Genomic DNA, 24357 nt, shown 5'->3' with positions numbered 1-24357 from the left:
GAATGAACACCTTAGCAAAGTACTGCATAGCTAAGAGGACCTGTTTGCCATAAAATATAATGTCAATGTCAACGTTGATTACATTGGAAATGTCACATCTGAAGAGCGAAATGTGTTTTATTATGAAATCAGTGCAAAGGAATCTACGAAGTTAAAGTTATAAAGATCTCTAAAAAGTGGTGCCTCGTGTACTGTCACAAAGATAGCACTGTACTCATGTCTCTCAGTGCAGAAAACCGTGAATCACAAGACTTCTCTGTTCTATTTTCCAGCCTGAAGGCTTTCCCTAATAAAAGATGCAGATCATACTGTATTTCCCGAATGAACAGCAATATACTGTACTAGACAGGGAAACAGTATACTGTGGCATTAATTGTGTCCGGTTCTGTCTATATCAATGTATCTTTATATGTTAGAGTAATGTTTTGCAGGACACTGTCAATGAAGAGGCTACACAAGCAATTACTCATCGCACAGAGAACTACACTACAGTGTATGAAACACTTTTCCAATCAGACCTCTTCAATACTGGTGGATTCATTGAAAATATTTACTGAATTACAGCAGAGCACGTTATCTCTCTATGTCCTGTATAACTGAGAGTATTTAGTAAGGCTACCATCTTTTATGGGCTCTTCTGCACTTCAGCAGTGCTGGAGGTGTCTGCCACAGATCCATTTCCCATTAATTGCAAGACATACCTCTAGAATAGCAAAAAAAAACCTGCCGAAATCAATTTGTAGTCATTACGCATGATCATTATTTTTTTTTTATTATAGTGTTGCTCTCTTATCCCGGTTCTCGTGCCTGCTCGCCCTGCAGAGTATTTAGCAGGTGTCATCCGGTGACCGAGAGATGCAGTTTTAGGATCACACCACCAGCTGCAGCTTGAATCAAGGAGCGCGGACGAATCCCCCTAGCCAAGAAAGGGTGACGTGTTTCTTGCGGATGAACACCTTTAGCCGCCTGGTGGCTGATATAGAGCTGCAGTCAGGTTGGGTTCCCATCACTTTCCTAACACTGGTGCTGCGAGCTGTGTATATCCAGCGTGATCTGGGTTCTACATTCTACATTCACTATATTGTACTGATTTGCAGAATTTGTATGCAAGAGAGAAAAAAAGGAAAGCATCCGCTATAGATTGTTCTCATCTTAAACCATCTGGATCTAGGAACTGTCCAGCAGTTTAACCTCCTGAACATGAAACTCCTTTATTTCTACCTGCTTGGATGTCTTGTCACCAGCGGGCAAGGTAGGAGTACATACATAGTCGAGAGACTGCAATTAATGAGCTAACCATAAGTTTTTATTTTTATTTTATTGTTATTACTATTTTATTACCTGTTTAATATATCTCCAATGTATTAAAATAATAGAGGAATGGTCATCCAAATTAGACAGATATACTGCACCCGTTTATATATTTGGGGGATTTGGCATTTTTTGACAGTATGGGTTCCTTTTTTATGTGTTTTATAGTTTTAATTATTTCAAAATTATAGCTGCCGCTTGATTTGACTGAAGCTTAAAACAGTTTAGGTTGTGTCACTAAAGTCAAAGTATTATATTTTACATTGCTGGATGCTTTATGTAGCCTGATAGGCAATTGTCCGTGATCCTCAGTTGTGTGCATTCTGTGTTAGTCTAAGTAAAATATATTGTTAACTGGTGTACTGCAGAACAATTGGGTGTTATTAAAAAAAAATAATTAAACACTCGATTTTCATGCTGTCAACACTATGGGGTTTTTCCCAACAGTAGCTTTACTGAGTTGTGCAATTAATTAGAATACACGTACAAAGAAATGCTTGTTTATTTAATTTTATTGAAGTTCATCTTGACCATAATTACTGATGCATGTCAATTTCTGTTAATTCATCTTTACGTTGGGTTTGCAATATCCATGTTAATGCTTGAAAACGCAAATGTTTTTGGTTAACAAGTCCCCAAAAAGCAAGTTACAGTATGCATGTCAATGCTTTGCTGGAGGGGTTATTGCAGTGGGGAGCATGTCTCACTTTACTGCAGCAGGGGGCACTAGTGCTCCACTTTTGAATCACACATCCCAGTTCTTTGAGTTGTTTGCCTCAACTGTGTTCGGAAAAGCTTTGCACAAACCCAGCCTGTCTTCTATCATTCCTCAAGCACAATTTGACATTTTGGACGTGAAGCATTCATTTTTTTCACACAAGACAGGGTGAGCATTTAAGCCTATGTCATGATCCTGTGCAGATTAAAGAGAAAGATGTTCTAAGAAAAAAGGTTTCATGACAAAAAATAGTTTTGTTGGGTACAGTATAACGATGTGATATATTTCACTGTAGTTTGACTCTACTACTGGCATGCCACTATCTACATACTGAGATGGAGGCTTAGAAACCAATTACTTATCTATTGAACTGGTACTTGCTGACATAATGAGGCACTAGGAGGACCAAATGCATTAATATTCCAGTTCAAGATGATATTTCAAACAATGATGTGGTTGTTTGATGGCTATTTTGCTAAACCATAGCAATCACATCACTGTTTAAAAATGCATGCCAGCACACCAGGACTGCCTGTGTATTCACATACTGGTGATTTCAGAAGAATGTTATGAGAGAGAAAAACAGCCAACTATTCATGTTAACTCAGCCAGGTGGTTGTTTATATGTTCCTTGATCCATTAAAACAGCAGTGGGGAGTCATGAAAAACAAATGTAAAAACAATGATTGTGCATTGTGCTAGAGAAGATGCTGACATTTTCGTGTACACTAAACATTTCTTGCTGAGAGCAAGAGCTTAATCGGGTCTTCAATTAAATGAAATATCCAATAACTCTCCTAACAGAGCACAGTTGAAATAATCCACCAACTCAGTTAAACAGTGTTCCTTTCTTAATTGTAAAATTCAACATGTTTAAATGTCTCATAAATGCAGTATTAACAATTAACTGTATGCGATATGTTTGCTTAGACACTTTTTCATTCTAATCCACAAGATGAAATTCATTCAGACATTTAATAAAGTACCTTGGTACTATATATTATGATATCAAACAAAAGTGGTCTTTGTCAATGAATTGTATTGCTTCATCTTAGAGCCATTAAACTGTATACATGCACATTTAATTATACAGGGAAGGTCAACCACAGGTATTATTATTTTATATTTTAGTGCCAGTCATGCAGGAATAAACTTAAAATATAACATTTATCTCAAATAATAAACTTTAGTTTACCAGGGTAACTTTCAAGTTCTTAGCACAAAAGCACACAGTGATAGTATGCGTAGTATAAATTGCATTTTCTAAATGCCAAAAATATCATTATCACAATTGTTTTAAATGACTGGACGAAAAATAATTTCAACTAAATACTAGGATTCTCCAAACTTTTCCAATTCTTAATAGTCCTACTGATGCCCTGAATTGCATTGCTATTCATCTTACCATGTTATTAAATTTAATTTACAAATAATAATTTCAGACATTAAAACGGATTAAAATCACAGTAGTCAAGTTTTTAAATACCTCATTGAAGATGTTTACATTTGAAGGAACAGATATTGGTATCTTTATTTTACTTTTATTGAAAGAGTTAAAATCATATAAACATGGTTTTACTGAGCTGTATTTTAGTTCCAATTGTCAAAACATAGTCTAAATAGGTTATCAATATTTGAAGCAGATTGATAACACTTAATTTATAGGATTGAAACTAATGTATATGCTATGAAAACCAATGCAGCATATGAGAAACATAGATCATTCTGCAATATAAATGGATTAAATGTTCTTGTAATGAAACAGAGAAATAATCTACTATAATGCAAGAAAAATTGTTGTTAATGATGTTTTAAAAATTAATGGGTGAATGCAACTTTTAACTACACTAATTATATATTTGCTGATGAGAACACATTTAGGTTCTTAGCAGACAATACAGGTCTTGCAAAGGTTAGCTTTACTTATGCATGTTTATGGTCTGTACTATTTTACTTCATGGTTACTTACATACACTTTTAATATAAATGCTGACATTTTGCAGCAGTTGGTGACTTGTTATAAAACAACAACACCAAAAGTAGTGCAATTCTGAGTGCAAAACTGCACCAAACGTTTCAAGGAAAACAATCCAATTAGAATTAGTAGGATATATTTTTCTTTTTTAAATGTGAATTGTACACTTTTGTTATTGATACATATGCCCACAGTTTTGAATGGCACTGCCCTAGTGTCACAAACATCATGCAGAACATCATTCTGGTCATAGGCATGCAAATGAACACCCCTATTCACAGTTTTCATATTCACTCTTCTCGTATCATGTAATAGTATGCCCCATGCTATCACTTTTTGCTGAATACTCCTAAACTGTTACTATCCGGCTTTACTGAGCAATTATACCTTTAAGCCTTATTCAGTGTTATGAAAAGTGACCAGTCAGACTGCAATCACTGGAACACTGCCACTGATGGTGCTGTTTTGGAAAATATTGAATAAGGCCCTTACTTAAGAAAGCAAAAAGCCAACAACTCATTCAGTCAGATTGTTCACGCCCTTGGATTCATTCGCATATGCTTGGTTGTAAGCTCTGCACTGTGAATCTTGGAGCAGGTTGTAAACCAAAGTTGTTGTGTAAATATACTGATAAAGATTAAATTAAACTTTTACTTTACAGTTCAGTAAAGACACAAGGCTAACCCACAGATTTCATAACAGTTTTCAACTGAATTACATAGTTACATAGTTACATAGTTACATGATGTAGTTAGATAGTAGATGATGTTGAAAAAGACATATGTCCATCAAGTTCAACCTACTGTATGCTAAATGTAGACGTCAGATATTAATCCTATATTCGTATTTACAATATTTTGATACAGAGGAAGGCAAACAAAAACCCCGGTGAAACATCATCCAATGCTGTCTCATAAGGGGGAATTAAAATACTCCTGACTCCAAATAATGGCAATCAGAGTTCTCCCTGGATCAACAGCCTTCCCATGTTTACTTATTTGGTATATCCCTGTAAACTCTACCTTTCCATTCTAAATAGATGCCCAACCTTTTTTGAAGATATTTATTGTATCTGCCATCAGTCTTCATGGGTAATGAATTCCACATTTTAACTTCCCTTACTGTAAAGAACTCTTTCCTTTGTTACTGGTGAAATCTCCTTTCCTCCAAACGTAAGGGACGACCCTGTGTTGTTTGTACTGCCCTTGGGATAAATAGTACTTTTGAAAGCTCCTGGGGTTCATCCCCAAATATATTTGTGTACAGTTATTAGATTCCCATTTATACATCTCTTTTCCAAAGTAAATAACTCTAAATTATCTAGCCTCTCATAAATCAGAATTTCCATCCCCTATATTAATTTGGTGGCTCTTCTCTGCACTTTTTCTAGTTCTATAAAATATTTTTTATGAAGTGGTGCCCAAAACTGTACTTAATAATCATATAAAGGGGCATAATTATGCTTACTTCCCTTCCATCCATTCCCCATTTAATGCACAATAAGATCTTGTTTGCCTTTGCCACTACTGCATGATGGTGGGCACTATTTCTAAGCCTGCTGTCTACAAGCACTTGTAAATCCTTCTCCATCAAGGATTCACCTACTTTTTCCAGATTTAGTTTGTAAGTCACCTGTATATTCTTATTTCCTAAATGCATAACCTTAGATTTATCTGTATTAAACATCGTCTGCTATTTACCTGCCCAATTTTCCAGTCTATTCAAGTCCTTCTGGAGAGAAATTACATCCTGCCCTGGTTTTACTACTTTATACAATTTAGTGTCATCAGAAAACATGGAGACTTTGTTCTCCATACCAAACTCAAGGTCATTAAAAAAACAAGTTAAAAAGCAAGGGTCCCTGTACTGGTCATTGAGGTACTCCACTCACAACTTTAGTCCAACCTGAAAAGTTCCATTTACAACAACTCTTGTTTCTCTATCCTTCAAGCAGTTTTCAAATATTTTTTACACAGTCCAATTTGCTTTATTTTGTACACTAACGTCTTGTGTGGAACTGTATTAAAAGCCTTTTGCAAGATCTAAATAGATTACATCAACTGCATTACCCTGGTCTAAATTCCTACTTACCTCTTCAAAGAAACTACTAAGGTTAGTTTGACATGATCAATCCTGCATAAATCCATGTTTACTATTGCTAATAATTCTTTAACATTGTTTTAATTTCCATTCTCTATTGAGATTTATTCATAATTCTTGCTAAATATTAGCTTTTGAGACCCCAGAGTCGCCATATCCAAAGAACGGGTTTGTGGCCATATTTACTAAGGGGGTAATTATATAGAATTCAATGTTGCCATTTGGATGTTTTCTACCAAAAATCCACATTGAATGCACAAGGTACCTTCTATTGCTGGAAGACAACTTACTGCCTATTAAACTCTATAGTAGAAGACTACTTAGTAAATGTGAGTAATTATGTATCATATGCACAACCTTATCAATGTGAAAAGGTGTCATTGTAGTTAAAATATATAGTATAAACAGGTACAAGGTACAAAAATGATTGTTTTATTCTCCTTACTTCCAAAATTGGCTGTGTTGAAAGCGATCCCTATGAGTATGAGATTTTGTCGTTATATTATATGTTGAGATAGTGAGAGAGAATATAAAAATGCATGTCATGCAAATGTCATTCATTTTCAAATATATGAAAAACCTACAATGTGGCAGCTTGATGCAACATGTCTGCCATCATCATCGTCATGCCTAGTCATTGTTAAAGCCCTGTTCAGGTTGAAACGTTGTGTGGCACAAATAAATTGCTTTACTATAAAATCTGTAGAGCGTTGGATCCATTTTTCTTTAGTATAGACCTGGAATAATCCTGATAGGTACTCCTTGGACCAGCAGCACCGGTAAACTGTATGTATATATTTATTTTTGGTGTGCAGTATACCCTTTTGTTTATGTTGATGACAGTAACATTCAATAAAAACATTTATTGACTATATCTTTGCCATCATATCTTAAAGAGATGTCAACCTCTAAGGAGGCAAGATTTACGGGTAGTGAGCAAAATATTGCATTTAATGTAAAATATTGTTTTATTGGAAATCTATAAAGAAGGGGATGCTAAAATAATTAAGACTTATCCCAAATCAAGACTTACAGAAATCAATTTACTGGTCTGGTATTTATATACTCTATAACTGTTTTTAGAAAAACACAAGGGGGCATTCTTGTGGTGATCTCTCATAGTGATGTACATATAAGCCAATCTTAAGCAACCTGTGGCGCATTGCAGCCCGACATACACAATGCGCCTGCGGGAGAAGCAGTCATTGTTTTGAAACAACCTCATGCAAGAAGGTGTTGGGAGGATTGCGCCATTTCACCCGCAGGAGCGAACCATGGATTGTAATGTCATTAGCTACAGTAAATCAGCATACCCAAACCAACAGGTGTTCCTGGCGCAGATTGAAATGTGCAATACAGAGTGGCAATACCCCCAGTGATTAACTAAACACTGATGCCACACAGTACTGCTCTCCCATAGTCCAAAGAATCTTCTGGTGAAGGGACTTCTTCCAGACCTCATATGAAACCCAGATGCAAAGACAATAGTGCATTAACACTTTACTTGAATCACATACAACACAGGGGGGGGAAACACTCACACTCTCCCCACTAGTTAAAAGCATGAAGTGACTTTGGGCACACTTAAACCACTCTCCCAGATCAGCTGCTTGGCTTCTGCACGCTCTACCCGGTCTACAGCTCTCACTCGCGTCCGGGGCTCCTCTGTCAGCCTCACGCATCACAGCTGCCTTAGCTAATAGGGTTCCTTTCTGGAGACTTCAGAATTTGTACGGTGGCCTTAGATGCACAAAAGGCCCAACATGTTTCGTCCTACAACTTCTTCTGGGGTTGCAGCCCGACATACACAATGCGCCTGCGGGAGAAGCCATCATTGTTTTGAAACAACCTCATGCAAGAAGCTGTTGGGAGGATTGCGCCATTTCACCCGCAGGAGCGAGCCTCGGATTGTAATATTATTAGCTACAGTAAATTAGTATAGGCAATTTGGATACAGAGAAACACTAATTCCAAGTTGTTATTATCAGTTAAGCTTCCTTAAACAGTAGAAAAATAAGAATAAATATTTTGTGAGCGGTATCAATGGGAAACATACAAATTAACTTTCTATGAAGCTCCTCAGATTTTTTCATGTAAGAATTTCACTTTAAAAATTTTCTTCTGGAAAACTACTACACCAGTTGTCTAGAAAACTGAATAAAACTTGGGGCCTTCAACAAAATGTAAGAAACTGTATTTTTTGTCAAAAAAGATGCAAAAGTGGATGTCTTAGAGAGTTGGGCAAATTTTTTGAAGTTGCTTTCGTAACATCAGAATTGTTATATTACTCATGATGAAAACATACAGGACCATTTTTGCAAAGCAGTCTTCCATAAGGTGTATTCTAGAACCTGCTTAATGAATATGGACCACAATATAGAAATAACAAGTGGTACAATAGAAAAGATTTAATAAACCTGTAACAAATAATATATACACAAAATTAACAAGGACTTTATTGAAATGTTTGAAGGACAAATGTAGTTTATAAAAACATGATGTATGTTGGACCTGTCTTTTTGGAAAGTGCATTGGTGATGGCACATTTTCAAATTTTGTAAAAGTTATAAAAAAAATATCAGTAATGTTATCAAATTGCACTTGAGTATTGTGGGATACGGTGCTCATTGTAACTGTTTTATTGTTATTATGCCAGCAGACACTATATTTGCATCAGGCCACTAGCCTTGTTTTTAAAATCATGGAGGGTCATACACAATGTCTTACTATTTGCCCATAGGTGTAATTGGCTTAATGCGTACAACATCTAGCATGCCTGTACACTGTAAATTCAATTTTTTTAACGTGTCATTAATTTTGTGACATGTCATTCGATATTTTTGTCCTGACTGAATGTTACCAACGTGGTAAACAATATCCTGTTTTTATAAAAGATAACATGCCACTCATGCTGTATTTTTAGTATAAATATTAAGACATGATACATCTTCTTCCATGCAGTAATAGAAATTACTGTGCATCCATGTGCTTTTTAAGTCATAAAAAATCTGTTATACAGTACCTGGAGATAATTGGACAACTTGGGTAACTTTGAGTCAAATTAATGACACACCCTATTCATGTTTTTTTCTATACAAACCGTGTACTGTACGTAGCTTGTTATTGATCCATTGTCTCACAAGTAAATACATTTTGTGTAGCTGTTATTCTTTTAAACACTGTAAAACCTATAGATCTCTTCAAGAAAAAAAATGAATGGAGTGCATCTTCAATAGACTATGTATATCTTTATTTATATAGCACCATTCAAGTACTGTACATAGCGTTTCACAGCAATAATACATGTGACATAATATAAATAATAAATAATACAAATAACACATAATGGGAAGAAGCGCTTTAGACATAAATGTAACATTTAGGAAATTGAGTTCCTTCCCCGAAGAGCTTACAATCTAATTGTAACTATGGGATATATTCACTAAGAAATATTACTCCATAACATACCCTATGGCCCCATTTAAGTAAATAAACCATGAAGTGTCATATTTACTTAGCAGTGTTATGCCATTAAAAAAAATGTTGTATCTGAAAACAACTCAGTTTTTACTACAGTTGTTATAATGTCTTCTCTGTGAAGCAACAATATTTAAATATTCATTTGTATTACATATTCCATGCCTATATTCCATAAAATAGAGGCTTTTTTGCATCAATGCAATAAGCTCTGAACTAAACAAGTGGATTAAGTAGCCAAATAAGTTACAGTGTAGTAATAAAGAGAACGACTGAAGTGTTGCTCTCTTATTAACTGCATCTTTGTCATCATACTTTGATTTATAGGACTTACATAATATTATATTTATAACATTTCTCTATTCTAATATCTGATGATATTATCATTTTTTTGTATCTCAATTTAAAATGATTATTTTTTGTATATTATTCTTTTATGGTGTGCTTGCAATGTGCGTCATTGGTGGCTATGTGTTAAATGGCAATAGTGATGATTTGGGCACTGTTGCATAGAGACTTCCAATTCAATGGGAGTTTCCATGCCATAGTGCCTTGAATGGTACTATTGCAGTTTAATGAATAATTCCCCTTGTGTAATTTTGGTACTGCTGTCATTGTTAGGGTCATATTGTACAGTCGTTTTCAATAAGATTCTTTAGATCACAGATTTTCAAACTGTGGGTGGACCCTCTGGGAGGGAATGGAGGAACATTTGGGGGATAAATTTCAGATGGTCCCAAGCAATGTGTGGTCCCAGCAATGTGTGGGCCCAATCAATGTGTGGGCCCTGGCAGCCCTCTCTACCTGATGCAGAGAGCAGAGACGTTGCTTCCACGGATTGGGGCTTCTCCTTGCTCCCTCTGGTCAGCTGTTTAATAACAGTGCATTGCTTAATACTCCTCTCCTATGCTGATGACTATTTCCGAGAATAAAAAGAGTGTGGCAGTCTTCATCAATGGGCTGATATGAAGCAGCTGAATGGACGGGGTGTGAAACAACTCAAACCTGCATCTGAAACATTCCCTGTACACCAGGAAGAAAGTGAGCGGTATAGCCCACCAAGTGTCTCTCACCCATCCCATGGCATTATCTCCTCACATGTCACTTTTTCCCCACCATATAATAATTTTTCCCCATGTCATTCTCTACCATGTCATTTTCGCTCTCCTCACATGTCCCTCTCCTCCATGTCACTCTGTCCTCTTCCATGTCTCTCTGTCCCCCCAATGGCACACTGACCCCCCCCCCCCCCCCATATCCAAAATTAATGGGAGAATGTCTCTGTTAGGTTTATGAGAACATTGTTAAGTATACTTTCTCATGCATTTATGTCTTGGTTGGAGATATGCAACCAAACATTTTTACTCAAAGGGACAGTCTTAGCTTAAAACGTTTGGAAAACAATGCTAGATTTACATCCTGTATGTACATCATTGCATAATTGAATTGTTTTTGCGTGGTTATTGATTATTTGTATGATTACATATTAAAAGTAATTGTAAGTATTGGCATTTTATTAACACTACTGTATGTATATGATTAAAATTTGACTTCTTGGCTTTTTGTTTATAGATGTAAATTATAAATCTACTGATCAGAGATCTACAGTATTCTTCAGTGACTGTAATGGAAGAAGAACAAAACATTTATAGCAGTGGTTCCTCCCACTCCTCAGGGACCACTGGGCACACCAGTTTTTACTAGTAAATGATACACAGAGGAGTGATCCTAATTTTTATATGAATAGAATGTACAGTGGTTGTCTCTGAAACCTGGTCTGCCTCAGGGCTCTGAGGTGAGGTTTGAGAACCACTGATTTATATTGTAAAAGTTTTTTTTATCTCCTTGAATTATTCTTTTGAGGTTTTAATTGTATGTGCTGCAAAATATGTTGGTACTGTACTTTACAAATTAATGATAATAATAATGATATGCTATGGTCTTTGTACATTTATGGAGCTCTGGAGCAGGAAACTATTATTTTTTTATGTGAATAAGTATTGTATTGTTTGCAGTACAAAGATCCAATTGCCATCCACTTAATTTACCTTCCCACTGTGGAGGTTGTGAAAATGTAGGTAATTATTTCATTGTTGTATGAATGTTGGGAGGTCATTATTTTTCAACTTTAAATCCCAAATTAGTATTTTATTTGCTATTCCAAATTTGTATTATATTTGAAATGCAGGGATATATATTTCCAGATTTCATATATCTACTACCTACTTTTACACAACTCCCATCATAGGTACCAATCTGAAAAAAAGATATATACAATAAAACACCTTCTGAACATACTGCACATTTCAATAGCCTAGACTCATAATTGCTGTTCCCCACTCCCACATTTACTCTTGGTCTCCTAGATTGTAAGATCTTTCAGGCCAGTGACTCCTTTCTTAGCATGGGTTTGTTATGTTATGATGTGATTGTTGTATTATGATTCCCTGTATACAGGGTTGGTGCTATTTGGATAACAATAACCATGCATCCTCTACATGCATATTTGTTAATAATGTGGAGATCTATGTAATTGAACATTGGGAATTCAAAAGCAGGTTATGCCAAATGCCCTATCAACAAGGGAGTTAATATGTATGCATATCATACAAAGCTCAATTTCATTGCATGAATCATATACTTAGTACAAAAATACTGAATTTAAAATAAGATTTAGAGCTCAATAAATAAATATGATTCAATTGACAATAAAATAGGCCTGCGTGTTTTTAACTGTTGAGATAATAATGATTAAGCTGTAGCACTGAATTGTGATTAATAATGATTACACTGACAAAAACGGCAAACCACTGCATAGATGATTGTTGTTACGCTTGCATTTAGTTCTATAGTATTCAAAATGCTTTTATTTACAATGAATGAGTAATCTAAGTCCAAGTATAATTGACACAGCATGTATATACTATAGAATGTTTTCACGGTTTTCATTTTCTCATAGGCATTGGTATCGTTCAAAAACAGCACAGCAGATTTTTGAAAACTCATAATAGTACATGATATTCTACATCTGTTTAAGTAGGGATACGGCTTTCAATTACAATATTAACATGTTTTTTTGTTTGTTTTGAGTGCTAATTAAAAAATGTATGTTCCTTTTCAGTATAAAGAGTATAATGACGATATTGAGGATACAATGAAAGAACCTATGATTGACATTTTGCTTCCACAACTACCTCTTCATTTTTAAAGGATTCATGGTTCAAAGTCAACTAGAGATGGGCGAATCCGGCAAAATCTGTTTCCCGGATTTTCTCGCATTTTCCCCCCAAAATCCGTTTCGTGGTATGAAATCCGCAAATGCATTGGATCAGTTTTAATCCACGTGGATTCATCAAAAACTGCCATTCAATACAACCCATGGACTGATTTGTAGAATCCAATCAGGGGAGTCAGCAATCCGTTGGTGGAATGTATTAGTAATAATAATACAAATCCTGCAAACGTGAGTCGCCCTATTTGAGATTAATCCTCTAAAATCGGTAGACCAAAGGAACCGGCCCATCCGATTCCGGATCCAAGTTTACCCCCAAAAGATCACCTAGGATGCATACTGTTAATTAGCTCAGGGATGCTCAACTCCGGTCCTCAAGGCCCCCCAACAGGTCAGGTTTTCAGAATTTCCCAGCTTCAGCACAGATTGAGTCACCTGTGCTGAAGCAGGGATGTCCTGAAAACCTGACCTATTGTGTGGGGCTTTAGGACTGAAGTTGAACACCCCTGAATTAGGTGCCAGAAGGTGTATAACAACATATCTACAGTAGATGTAATTATAATTTCATTTTTTAAATCAGAACATTACTCAAAGATCATTACTTTCCATAGCTTTTTCTCAAATATTATTATTTTTCATTATAAACACGTGTACAAATGTAGTAGACATTACTGCATCCATTAACACAATATGTTGCATTAAAGCAGGCATGTTATTTATCAGTAGTGCAATTCAAAACAATGTTTGAGGATTATAATACACGTGTTATTTAGCAAACAAAAAACTCAAAAATAGGAGCGCATGAAATGAAACCAAGAATGACCCAAAATGAATACATATACTTTATATCATAGAAAGAAAATTCATCATATAAACACACATATACAAAAACATAGTAAATCAAAAACTGTCTAAAATGACACTAATGTTTAGTACATATAGAGCCCAAGCAACGTGGAGTTAAGGGGTTAAAAACCAAAAATCACAAATGTCCTAGGTGTAACAGGAAAGGAGAATGTGCTGGGAATGCTAGATGAAAAAACACAGACCTTAGGCACTCAAATTCTCTTGTGAACTCCTTGTGGTATAGCTGAGCTGTGCAACAACACAAACAGACCGTCGTCACGGCCGTGCGTCGCTGCGTGATGACGTCACCAACTCGTTTCGTGTCACATGACACTTCAGGGAGCACATTATTTTCTATGTTACCTCTCGTTAATAGTCAGTAATCCCTGCTACTATACATCTGTATGTTAAAAAATGATACGGTCTGTAGGGTTTGGCCTAGTAGGGAAAAGTTGTTATTTTTGTTGTTTTTCATTGTTTTCCACATTGGGAGGGCCACTAGTATTTTATCATCATACGCTTTATACACCATAAACAGCATATACTTATAGCGGTGGCTGGTTCAGCTAGCTCTCTACCTACCCACCCCTGTCACATTAGTTCTAATAAGATGTAGACAGTGACAGGCTATCCTATGGGGTTTTACCCCTCCTCATGCTAAATTCCTGAGTGACAGGAGTGGAGTTGACACTGGGATCTGTGATAGCCAATGGTGGTACAGATACTGAACCCTCCCTCTTTGAGCTGCAGGAAGGAAGTGCCTAAATTATAGCTTGAAGTTCAGCCCCTTTGGGTGAGACCTTCAGTTAGTTAGTTTTGTAGTTGGTTCCAGCCTGCCCCTTCATGGGGTAGGAGCTTGCAGTGTCTCCTCCCGGCCGGGAATGAGACGTGCTCAGCCCCTCATGAGCTGAAGCACTAATCTAACCCAGCCAGGCCTCACCACTATCCGTAGGCCTTACCATCCAGAAGCCAGGGATCCACCCTATCCAATTGAAGCATACGCTGCAATAACATCAACAGTAACTGCTGAAATAAAGAACATCCTCATTTGTACCTCTGGCTCTGCTGCATTCTGTATGGAGGGAGGTAAATGAGAGTAAGGATTGTCATAGCGGGGACCCTTCGAGTTATGCTGAAGCCCCCTATGTCTGGAGGCGCTGACACAGAGAAGAACATAACCAGGAGGATCCCTAAAAGTCTGCCCTGTACCCCCCACACAATCGTGGGAAACTCATCTTTCCTGTACCACGCAGGTAACCAGCACTATACCGAGCTGTCGCATAGCCATAATCTCCCAGAGGGGGGGAGGGAGGAGGAACATGTGCTACATACTGTATACATTATTTCTGTTTTCTGATGTGTACGACTCATTGATGGTTTTATCTTCACAGACACTCTGTTATAACTGTGTTTCAAATAAAACCAAATAGTCTGTTGTTCAAAGAGTCCTGCTCTGAAGCAGAATCAATTGGTTTAAAATTCTTCGAGTGCTGCCATTATCCCTGCACATCAATCAGAAGCACAATCATGCAAATAAGGGGTAGTGCAATCACTGCTAATGCTCGCTTCAATGCAGGGCTTAAGCTGTGAATAAGACAATGTTAAAATATTTATTCTTTACTAAAATTATACCAGTTTAAATGGAGAATAAATATTTTCCAGTGCTTTAGCCTATACTGTATGTAAGCCTCCATTAGCACTAGTTATTGCTTAATGCATGAACCATTCTTTTCCAAAGTTTTGTGTTATCTGTTGGGCCTGCATGATCTCTACATGCTGGGGAAGGATACTGATTGAGTTTGAAACTTCAAGACTATTCTTCTAATTTTAAAGGCAATTCACACTAAATGTAAGAAAATGGACAAAGGGTGCTATTAGTTTCTGTTATTCTAACGCTTTGTGTACAATTTGTAAACATCTTCAGCAAAGGGCAAAAGGAGAAATAAATGTAAAAAGTTAAGTGCTACTTAGTGATAAATATGGTCCACATGAAATGAATAGAGTTATAACAATATTACCTTTGAAAATAAGGTATTAAAAGAAAGGCCAATATATTCCTTATAATAATAGATGTGGGCTTTTCTCCCTTACAAGTTATTCACTATACTGCCTATATGTTTTTATTGTATTGTATGTCTTTATTTATATAGCGCCATTAATGTACATAGCGCTTCACAGTAGTAATACACATGGTAATCAAATAAATAACAGATAATATAAATAACAGATCATGGGAATAAGTGCTTTAGACATAAAAGTAACATTAAGGAAGAGGAGTCCCTGCCCCGAGGAGCTTACAGTCTAATTGGTAGGTAGGGAGAATGTACAGAGACAGTAGGAGGGAGTTCTGGTAAGTGCATCTGCAGGGGGCCAAGCTTTATGTATCATGTGTTCAGAATATCCACAGTGCTATTCATACGCTTCTTTAAGCAAGTGTGTCTTAAGTTGGGTCTTAAAGGTGGATAGAGAGGGTGCTAGTCGGGTACTGAGGGGAAGGGCATTCCAGAGGTGTGGGGCAGTCAGTGAAAAAGGTTTAAGGCGGGAGAGGGCTTTAGATACAAAGGGGGTAGAAATAAGACATCCTTGAGAAGAACGCAAGAGTCTGGATGGTGCATAACAAGAAATTAGGGCTGAGATGTAAGGAGGGGCCGAAGAGTATAAAGCTTTAAAAGTGAGGAGAAGAATGGAGTGTGAGATGCGGGATTTGATCGGAAGCCAGGAGAGGGATTTCATGAGGGGAGATGCTGAGACAGATCTAGGAAAGAGTAGCGTGACTTTGGCAGCAGCGTTTAGGATAGATTGTAGGGGAGACAGGTGAGAGGCAGGAAGGCCGGACAGCAGGAGGTTACAGTAATCAAGACGGGAGAGAATGAGGGCCTGAGTCAGAGTTTTAGCAGTCGAGCAACAGAGGAAAGGGCGTATCTTTGTTATATTGCGGAGGAAAAAGCGACAGGTTTTAGAAATGTTTTGAATGTGAGGGGCGAATGTGAGAGAGGAGTCGAGTGTGACCCTTAGGCAGCGTGCTTGGGCTACTGGTTGAATGATCGTAGTTCCAACAGTAATGTTAAGCTTTCTTTTAGTTGGTCTTAACTTCCCACAAATATTGTATTGCAAGTGTACAGTAAGTTAGAGCACATATTGCCTCCTTTCTTTTGCAGTTAATAAATCCTATTATTTTACATTTCTTTGCATTTTGTGGATTTGTAAAACTTTGTATATCACTTTTGTTTTAAATATATGTTCGCCTGTATAAGAAATGGTTACTAGTATACTTTACATTCTGTTATTTCATGAATCTGTTTTTCCATGTTTCATTTTGTAAACCTCTTTATTGAAATCTTTCCACCATCAATGTGACTTCTCCCCTGAAAATCTGTTTTATGCATAACCTTGTAGCTCTCATAAATTGTCCTTTTGGGATATTTTTGATTATATAGTCTGCATGAAAACTTCCAGCATATAAAATGTTATTACAATCTGTTGGGTTTATATGCTGTTTAGTGCACTTGTTCTCTACAAAAATAGTCATATGCAAGAAGTCTATAGTCAGAGATGTGATATTTAAACTTAAGTGTACAAATTCTTTATGTGGGCATTAACATACTGTAGTAGGAGTATATTGTTAAGGTAAATTCTCCAGTATGAAGGAAAATATTTGCAACTGAAGAAGACATACTGTACTGTAAATTGACTTCCATGATCCATATACAAATGTGTGTCATTTCAGGTAAAGGTAGCTCTAATGGCTGTACCATTTCATTATATAAACTACGTATTAAATATAATTATGTTATATTTCTAAATTATCTTTATGGCATCAAATATAAACTTGTTTGGGGGTAACTTTTGTTGTGAAATAACTGTGTAAAGGCTTTCTGTTCTAAGCATAATTAGAAATGTTGCTTGTATAAAACAATATTGTCAAAAGAGCTTTAACAGTCCACAGAGTCTTTGGTACAGGATTCCACAACCACTGGCTTTAAAAAGAAAATCAATCACATTTGACAATGGTTCAATGAATAAAATAATTTCACTTTAACTGTATCTCTCTGATTAATTTTGAAGACTTTTACGAATGTTGGGAACTATAAAGAAAGCATGAATTATAGGAAAATCAGTTTTCAGAAAATTGATAGTGTTTTATGAAATGTCTGATCAAATAACGACCAATGTCATTTTTTTTAAATTATCATAATCAGCAGTAGCCATCACAACTCTAGCTGCCCTTTGTCTTTTTTTTTTCATTATAAGCTTCTGATTTTTCTTTAAGTTATTTAAATCTATTATTTATTTTTATGTTATATTCACATTTTTATCCTAAAAATAATTTTCTCCTAATGTCTGAATTTCCCTCTCCACTGTTCTAGAAAATATATTCAAAGTAGAATAATTGTTTGCACAATCACTGCGAAATGCTCAAAGAACTAGATTGGTCATCACTTGAGTCTAGGTGTAAATCTGCTGCAGATACATTTGCCATCTGAAAGAGCCTCACCAATTCACAATATTTATTAGCCTCCCAGTCATTGTACATGTGAACAAGAGCTTGTGGCGTAATAGTTAACAGAAGGCATTATGTGTAGGATTGCAAAAGTAGACACAGATTTTTATATATGCTGGGAATATTTTTTTGCACTTCCTTACACTGCTCTAAGAAATTGTTAACTACCAAGTTGAGTACATGGGCAAAGTAGACAACACAAATTAGGTTGCCCAAATGCTGCCACATGGTTCCTTTTTCTTATCTGTCACTAGACCAACCAGACTCACTCCAGAGCCTGCAGAACACAGGGTTGTATACCAGTTTTATCTCCTGATTTCAGTAACAGGGTGATTGCAGATCCGCTTGGTCCCCCTGTGACCTGGGTCACAGGAATCATGTTTAGAGACAGCCAGGTCTCTTCTGGGGACTTATACAGTGACTAGTTCCTCTTTGTTTCTAGTTATGCTTGATAGCAACGATCACCTGTGCTGATATGGACAATGAAAATATTAAACCTATGCAATTTTTGTGCGTTTTACCTGTTGCTCTGTATGCTGTGTTAGCATTAATTAATTGCTGTGATTGTGATTTCTTCTGCCTTAGCATGGTATTCTATTGTGCCTTGTCTATTATGTACTGCTATAATTATAGCACATTATTCTATATTGGTTATTCCAATACAGGAGGATTTTATTACAAAGTATATTAGAAATTGTCAGCTCTGCTGTGTCTCTTACTGTTTTTACCTAGAGGGAAGTTGTGGAAGTGAGAGTGCTGGGAAGTACCATAGTCCCTCAGTAGCATTACTATGGGAATGGGCCATTAGAAGGTGTTGTGGACCCCAAAGCGTTAACGTTGACCCCCGCATTTTTCCTCATGGCTTATTTTCCTGTTTTTTTGCACTTCGTTACCTGTCTGTGTGATCACTTCTCCCCCCTCTCCCTTCCATTAACCCTTCACCTCAGATTATACTTGTATATTAATTTATCATGTATCGGCTTTGCAACTTATTGTGTTGTTGCTGCCACAATTTTGTCAATACACACTCATTTTTCTTTAATTAGACATACGTGTCATATTTATTTATCGGAGTGCTGGGAACACTCACTGTACTTTACATTGATCATGGGGGAGATTGGGGGTCTTACACTGTTCCATTTGCACCCACAACACGCATCATAACTTTAGATTCAAGAAAGGCTGGGCTGCCTATACCGCACACTTTTTATCATCATGATGACCTTCACCACTAAAACCCTCTCAGTCACCTGATCATCCACCAAGAATTGAGCACAAGAAGTTTGTTCCCTTCTCCGAGTTTACATTTCTAAGACTTGTACATTTGCAATGATTTGTAATGTGCCCTATAAATGCAGAGCTTCCCAGATGTGTTTCCGCTTTTCGTTGCCTCACAATAGCATGGCACAAAGAACATATAACTGCACTCTAATCTTTACCCTCTATGTTAAAATATTTCCACACTATTGAAGATATTTGAGAAGATGAAGAAACTGGCTGTTCTGATTTTAAAACCTAAAACGTGCTGCTTGAATTGGAGGGGATACATATTGCTGCTGCTGGCCTAAGCTGCATTGTAGACACTGTGCAGCTCTTCCCCTACTTGAACAACCTATTCTGCACCCACCAACACCACCAAAATACAGATACTTCCATCATTGCACTATATTGCGTTACCACTGCCCAATGTTTAACATGAGATTTACTGTGGCTCCATTCAAACAACCGTGGGAATTACAATGCAGTAAAGGGAGTGGTAATGTCTGCTACCATGTACATCTGTATTCATCATTAATACCACATGTGCTCTTTTTGAAGATGATAAAGATGGTTTTGATGATGGGCTTGTGTGTGGATTTTATTTTATTGTGAAATATCGAATACGTAGGTACTGTATGTCAATTCTGTTTTCAGGTGTACTGCTAATAATTGGAGCACTACTGCTACTAGTTTAGTTGTCATGGCTAACTACTGCTCACAGAGTGATTGACTATTATCATTAACAATTCCTCCATCACCACCAACACTGCTAACAGTGGTATTTACACCAAGAATCATCAACTCGTCCACTACCATCAATCGTTTCTCTCCCTTGCTTGTGCAGTTTGTGCATCACACACAATACCAGCACCATGATTATCATGATCTTCATAAAGATCTGCATCATCGTCTACCTCCTCCAACTCTGTTTCAATCCCTCTCTCCACTATTTATTCTCCCTCCACGTCCTCAGAGTCTTGATATTTGAGATCTAAATGCATCATTCTTCCCTGCATGTTTTGATGAGGAATACTGTATGTATCTGACTCTCACCTCTCCATCACTGGTTTCTTTGAACACCCAGAGGTTAATGTATTTCCAGAGTCAGAAAAACACACCTCTTAAGAATCCTCTCTATCTCTGTGTCAGGAAACTCTACATTCACTTAACTGTTCTTTCTGGACAGCTTGTTCCACCAAGCTGACCTCTTTGTCCCCCATAATAACATCACTACTTTCAGAAGGAAAGAGAGAGGATACTTGTAATATTGATAGAGCTGTGAGTCTGTCTGTGGGGATGACAATTATTATGCTATTGATCAAACTCCCTTTAGTTGCATTTCTTTTAGTACTAGAAGGCAGGCTGGGGCTAGAGAACAATTTCTGATACACTAGAACAGGTAATTGCAGTTCCTAGTATTTTATCTAGGGTCCCACTTATACATAATCCTTTCCTGCTACAACCATGATGACAACTTTCCCTGCCACACCACCTTCCCAATTCTTTTGCAAGCGGGTACGATAATGTGTAAGCCATGCTCACTTTTTGCTCATTGCTAATGGTGACTAGTCATGCTGGCGTGATATGCAGGCCCTGCTGCAATGCACATGTAGAAGAACTTAAACTGTAACTAGAAATATTTTTTATTTTAGACATCTGCTGGTGTATGCCCTGTTTACAGTCTCTGTAGTGCAACAAACTTCACCTAGTTTGTGAACTTCACTGAACATTTTGCATACAGTGGGGCCTATGCACTAAAAAGTCAAAAAAGACTACAGCCATTCTGTAAACCCTGATAAGTCGGCGATAAGAGACCTTTCGGGAATTTTTTTTGCAGAGAGAAAAAAATCGCCAAACGCGCAGCAATAAACCACTTATCGCCAGCTTTTAAAACTCGTGCTATTTTAGAAGTCCCGTTTAGCTTATTGAGGCTAATCGCCGCTCTAGAATTGAGATTTCTTCTCAAAATCGTCCCGCCAGGAAAAGTTGACAAGAAGGTGGTGAGAAGCTGCCGATAAGGTGGTGAGACGGAACATAGAAAAATAATGCATTTCCTGCATCAGAATGATGCCAGGGGTCTCCGGAGCTGATATCCATTAAAATCAGCATCGGAAACCTTGGCATCAATCCGATGCAATAGAAATGCATTTACAGTCAACTTCATTACCTTAGTGGTTAACCGCTAAGGCAATGAAGGTGTTAAGGAACAACAGCAGCTTTATTGGGGGCATAGGGGGTGAGTGAAGCAGCTACTTGGCCCTTAATTGTCCCCCTCTGCCCCCAATAAACATTACAATATGTACTAAACACCAAGAAACAACCCACCTACCCCCTATGCCCCCACGTAAAACCACATTTTATTATTTGATACCCAACATTGATACCAGAGGCCAGCGGGGGTCCCTGAGTGGTCCCTGCAGGTGTCTGTGGGCCTCCAGGTGGTCCCCACAGGTGTCTGGGGGCCCCAACAGGGTGCCCGGGTGGTCACTGCAGGTGTCTGGGGGTTCTCGCCTGGTCCCCACAGGTATCTGGGGGCCCTTTTGTGGTCCCTAAGGGTGTCTGGGGGCCCTCGGGTGGTTCCCACAGGTGTCGGGGGGCCCTCAGGTTGTTCCCATGGGTGCCTGGGGGTCCTCAGGTGGTCCCTGTGGGTCCCCGCTGGCCTGCAGTACCAATCCTGTATCAAAAAATAAAATTTGTAATATATAGCAATAAATACACCTCCCCCCAACAAAAACATACAGTACAGTAATGGGCAAAATAACTATTATCCAGATATGGATAATAGCTTATTTGTCCATTATTAAATGAAACATTAGCCAGGTAGCAGAAATAAAGTAAATAAACCTTTCTACTTACCCCTGCCATTATGAAGTGCGACCGCGTCAGCATACTGCAGGTCCATGTTCTCCATTGCCAGAAAGAATACATACAAAAATAATCTAATGGCCCCTAACCCCTTAATCACCTTAGCGGTTATTAACCACTATAGTAATTAAGAGGTTAACCCACCCTCCCCGTTACCCACTTAGGAGGCCTAACCACCCACCCCGGACACACTATACCCACCCTGCACCCATTGATTGGCATAGTGGCACATCATGCCCATATAATATGGACATTATAAGCCATTATAGCACTCAATGGGCATGATAAGCCACAATAGCAGTCAATGGTCACCCTAATAAAAATACATGAAGCCACAAAATACACAATAATAAAACTTACACAAGCATCTAAACACCACAATTCAATAAATAAAAGCACTAGCCAACAAAATCAATTAATAGAAGCACTAACCAACAAAACAATTAAATAATTTTAACTAGTAACCAACAAAGCAATTCATTGATAAAACCACTAGCCAACACATCAACTCAAACAAGGAGCCAACAAAGTAATTAAGTAATTAAAAACGCTAATAAATCGAAAAAATACATAAAAACAAACCATCCAAACTACATACTATTTAATCCAAACAATAAAGAGAAATAGAAAAAATAACACAATAGAAAACAAGCATTTGCCAAAAAATGCATTGGCTATCACTGTATTTATCTGTATCCTAAAAGCATACAGATTAATAAATTATCAGTCAATGGGTAATGAAAAACATTAAAAGAATGAAATACAATAAAAAACCTGTAAAAATAAATAAATAACATACATTCAATATTTTACTTACCTTTAGAAGCGTTGGACCTCCGAATCCAGGGGTATCAGGAAGATCACATACTGTGACTCATCAAACTCAATCCAATACCATCCACCTTTAAGATCCGGAACAGGTAATAAAATTCTTCTTTCTTTGATCTTCTATCACCGTCTTCTTTCTTCATCTGTCATTATTTTTATCTTTTCTTTAATCTTCTATCTTCATCTGTCAATCCACAAAGCCCAATGGTAAATCCACAACACAATGTTGTCACGTCATTTTAAGGGATGATGTCACATCCTCTTGAACTAAAGTAATCTATCACATGGCACAGCAACCAATAGGATTGAAGACAATTCCATTGGCTCTAATACCATGTGATATGGCCATGGGGTGTGAAGAATGTAACGTACCTCCCTTGGAAATGACATCACATCCTTCACAAAAAAAAAGAGGCGGGCACATGATACAGCGTCCAATCAGATTGGAGCTGTACAATCTAACCTAAAAATGTGATGTCGCAGGCCATATTTAAGGCCTTGTCGTCTCATTTTACCTCAAGAATCCAACGTGACAACATTGTATTGTGGATTTACCATGGGGCTTTATGGATTGACAGATGAAGATAGAAGATTAAAGAAAATATAAAAATAATGACAGATGAAGAAAGAAGAAGGTGATAGGAGATCAAACAGAAGAATGTTGCTACCTGTTCCGGATCTTCAAGGTGGATAGCATTGGATTGAGTTTGATGACGTCGCGGTACAAGAGCTTCCTGATACCTGTGGATTCGGAGGGCAACCGCTTCTAAAGGTAAGTTAAATATTGAATGTATGTTATTTATTTATTTACAGTTTTTTTATTACATTTCATTCTGGGTTGGTTGCGTATTGTTGTTTAGTACATATTGTAATGTTTATTAGAGGTAGAGGCGGTGAATGAAGGGCAAAGTAGCCGCTTCACTCACCCCCTCTGCCCTTAATAAAGCTGCTAATGTGCCTTAACAACTTCATTGCCTTAGCGGATATCTGCTAAGGTAATGAAGCTGCTTTAATGTAATTTTTATTATTAGTTTGCGGCAGCAGGGAGTCTCCTGAGCTTAACCGCATTGAGTTCAGCCTCGGTTACCCCCTGCTTCCCAAGATACAGGCCCCGTTATGGGGTGCCGGTATCTCCTATGCATTTAAATGTCCTGCATCACGTGACCGTGAGAATAAAATGCATAGGAGATAACGGCACCCCATAACGGGGCCTGTATCTCGGGAAGCAGGGGTCCCGAGACCTG

At 37.4% G+C, this 24357-nt stretch overlaps 1 protein-coding gene across 2 annotated transcripts in view; it reads left to right on the top strand.

The window, feature by feature from the left end:
• Positions 1-966: 966 nt before the first annotated feature.
• NCAM2 (neural cell adhesion molecule 2) overlaps positions 967-24357 on the top strand; it is a 500008-nt gene continuing 476617 nt past the window's right edge. For both annotated transcript variants that reach the window (XM_075593952.1, XM_075593953.1), the window contains exon 1: positions 967-1252. In XM_075593952.1, coding sequence (XP_075450067.1) covers positions 1201-1252 — 52 coding nt within the window. In that variant the 5' untranslated portion in view covers positions 967-1200. The remainder of the gene's footprint in view (positions 1253-24357) is intronic.

Source organism: Ascaphus truei, chromosome 3, assembly GCF_040206685.1.
Source record: "Ascaphus truei isolate aAscTru1 chromosome 3, aAscTru1.hap1, whole genome shotgun sequence".
In the NCBI taxonomy this organism is placed as follows: domain Eukaryota; kingdom Metazoa; phylum Chordata; class Amphibia; order Anura; family Ascaphidae; genus Ascaphus; species Ascaphus truei.
Note: the sequence above shows the minus strand (reverse complement) of the source record. Positions and strands in the feature narration are given on the sequence as shown.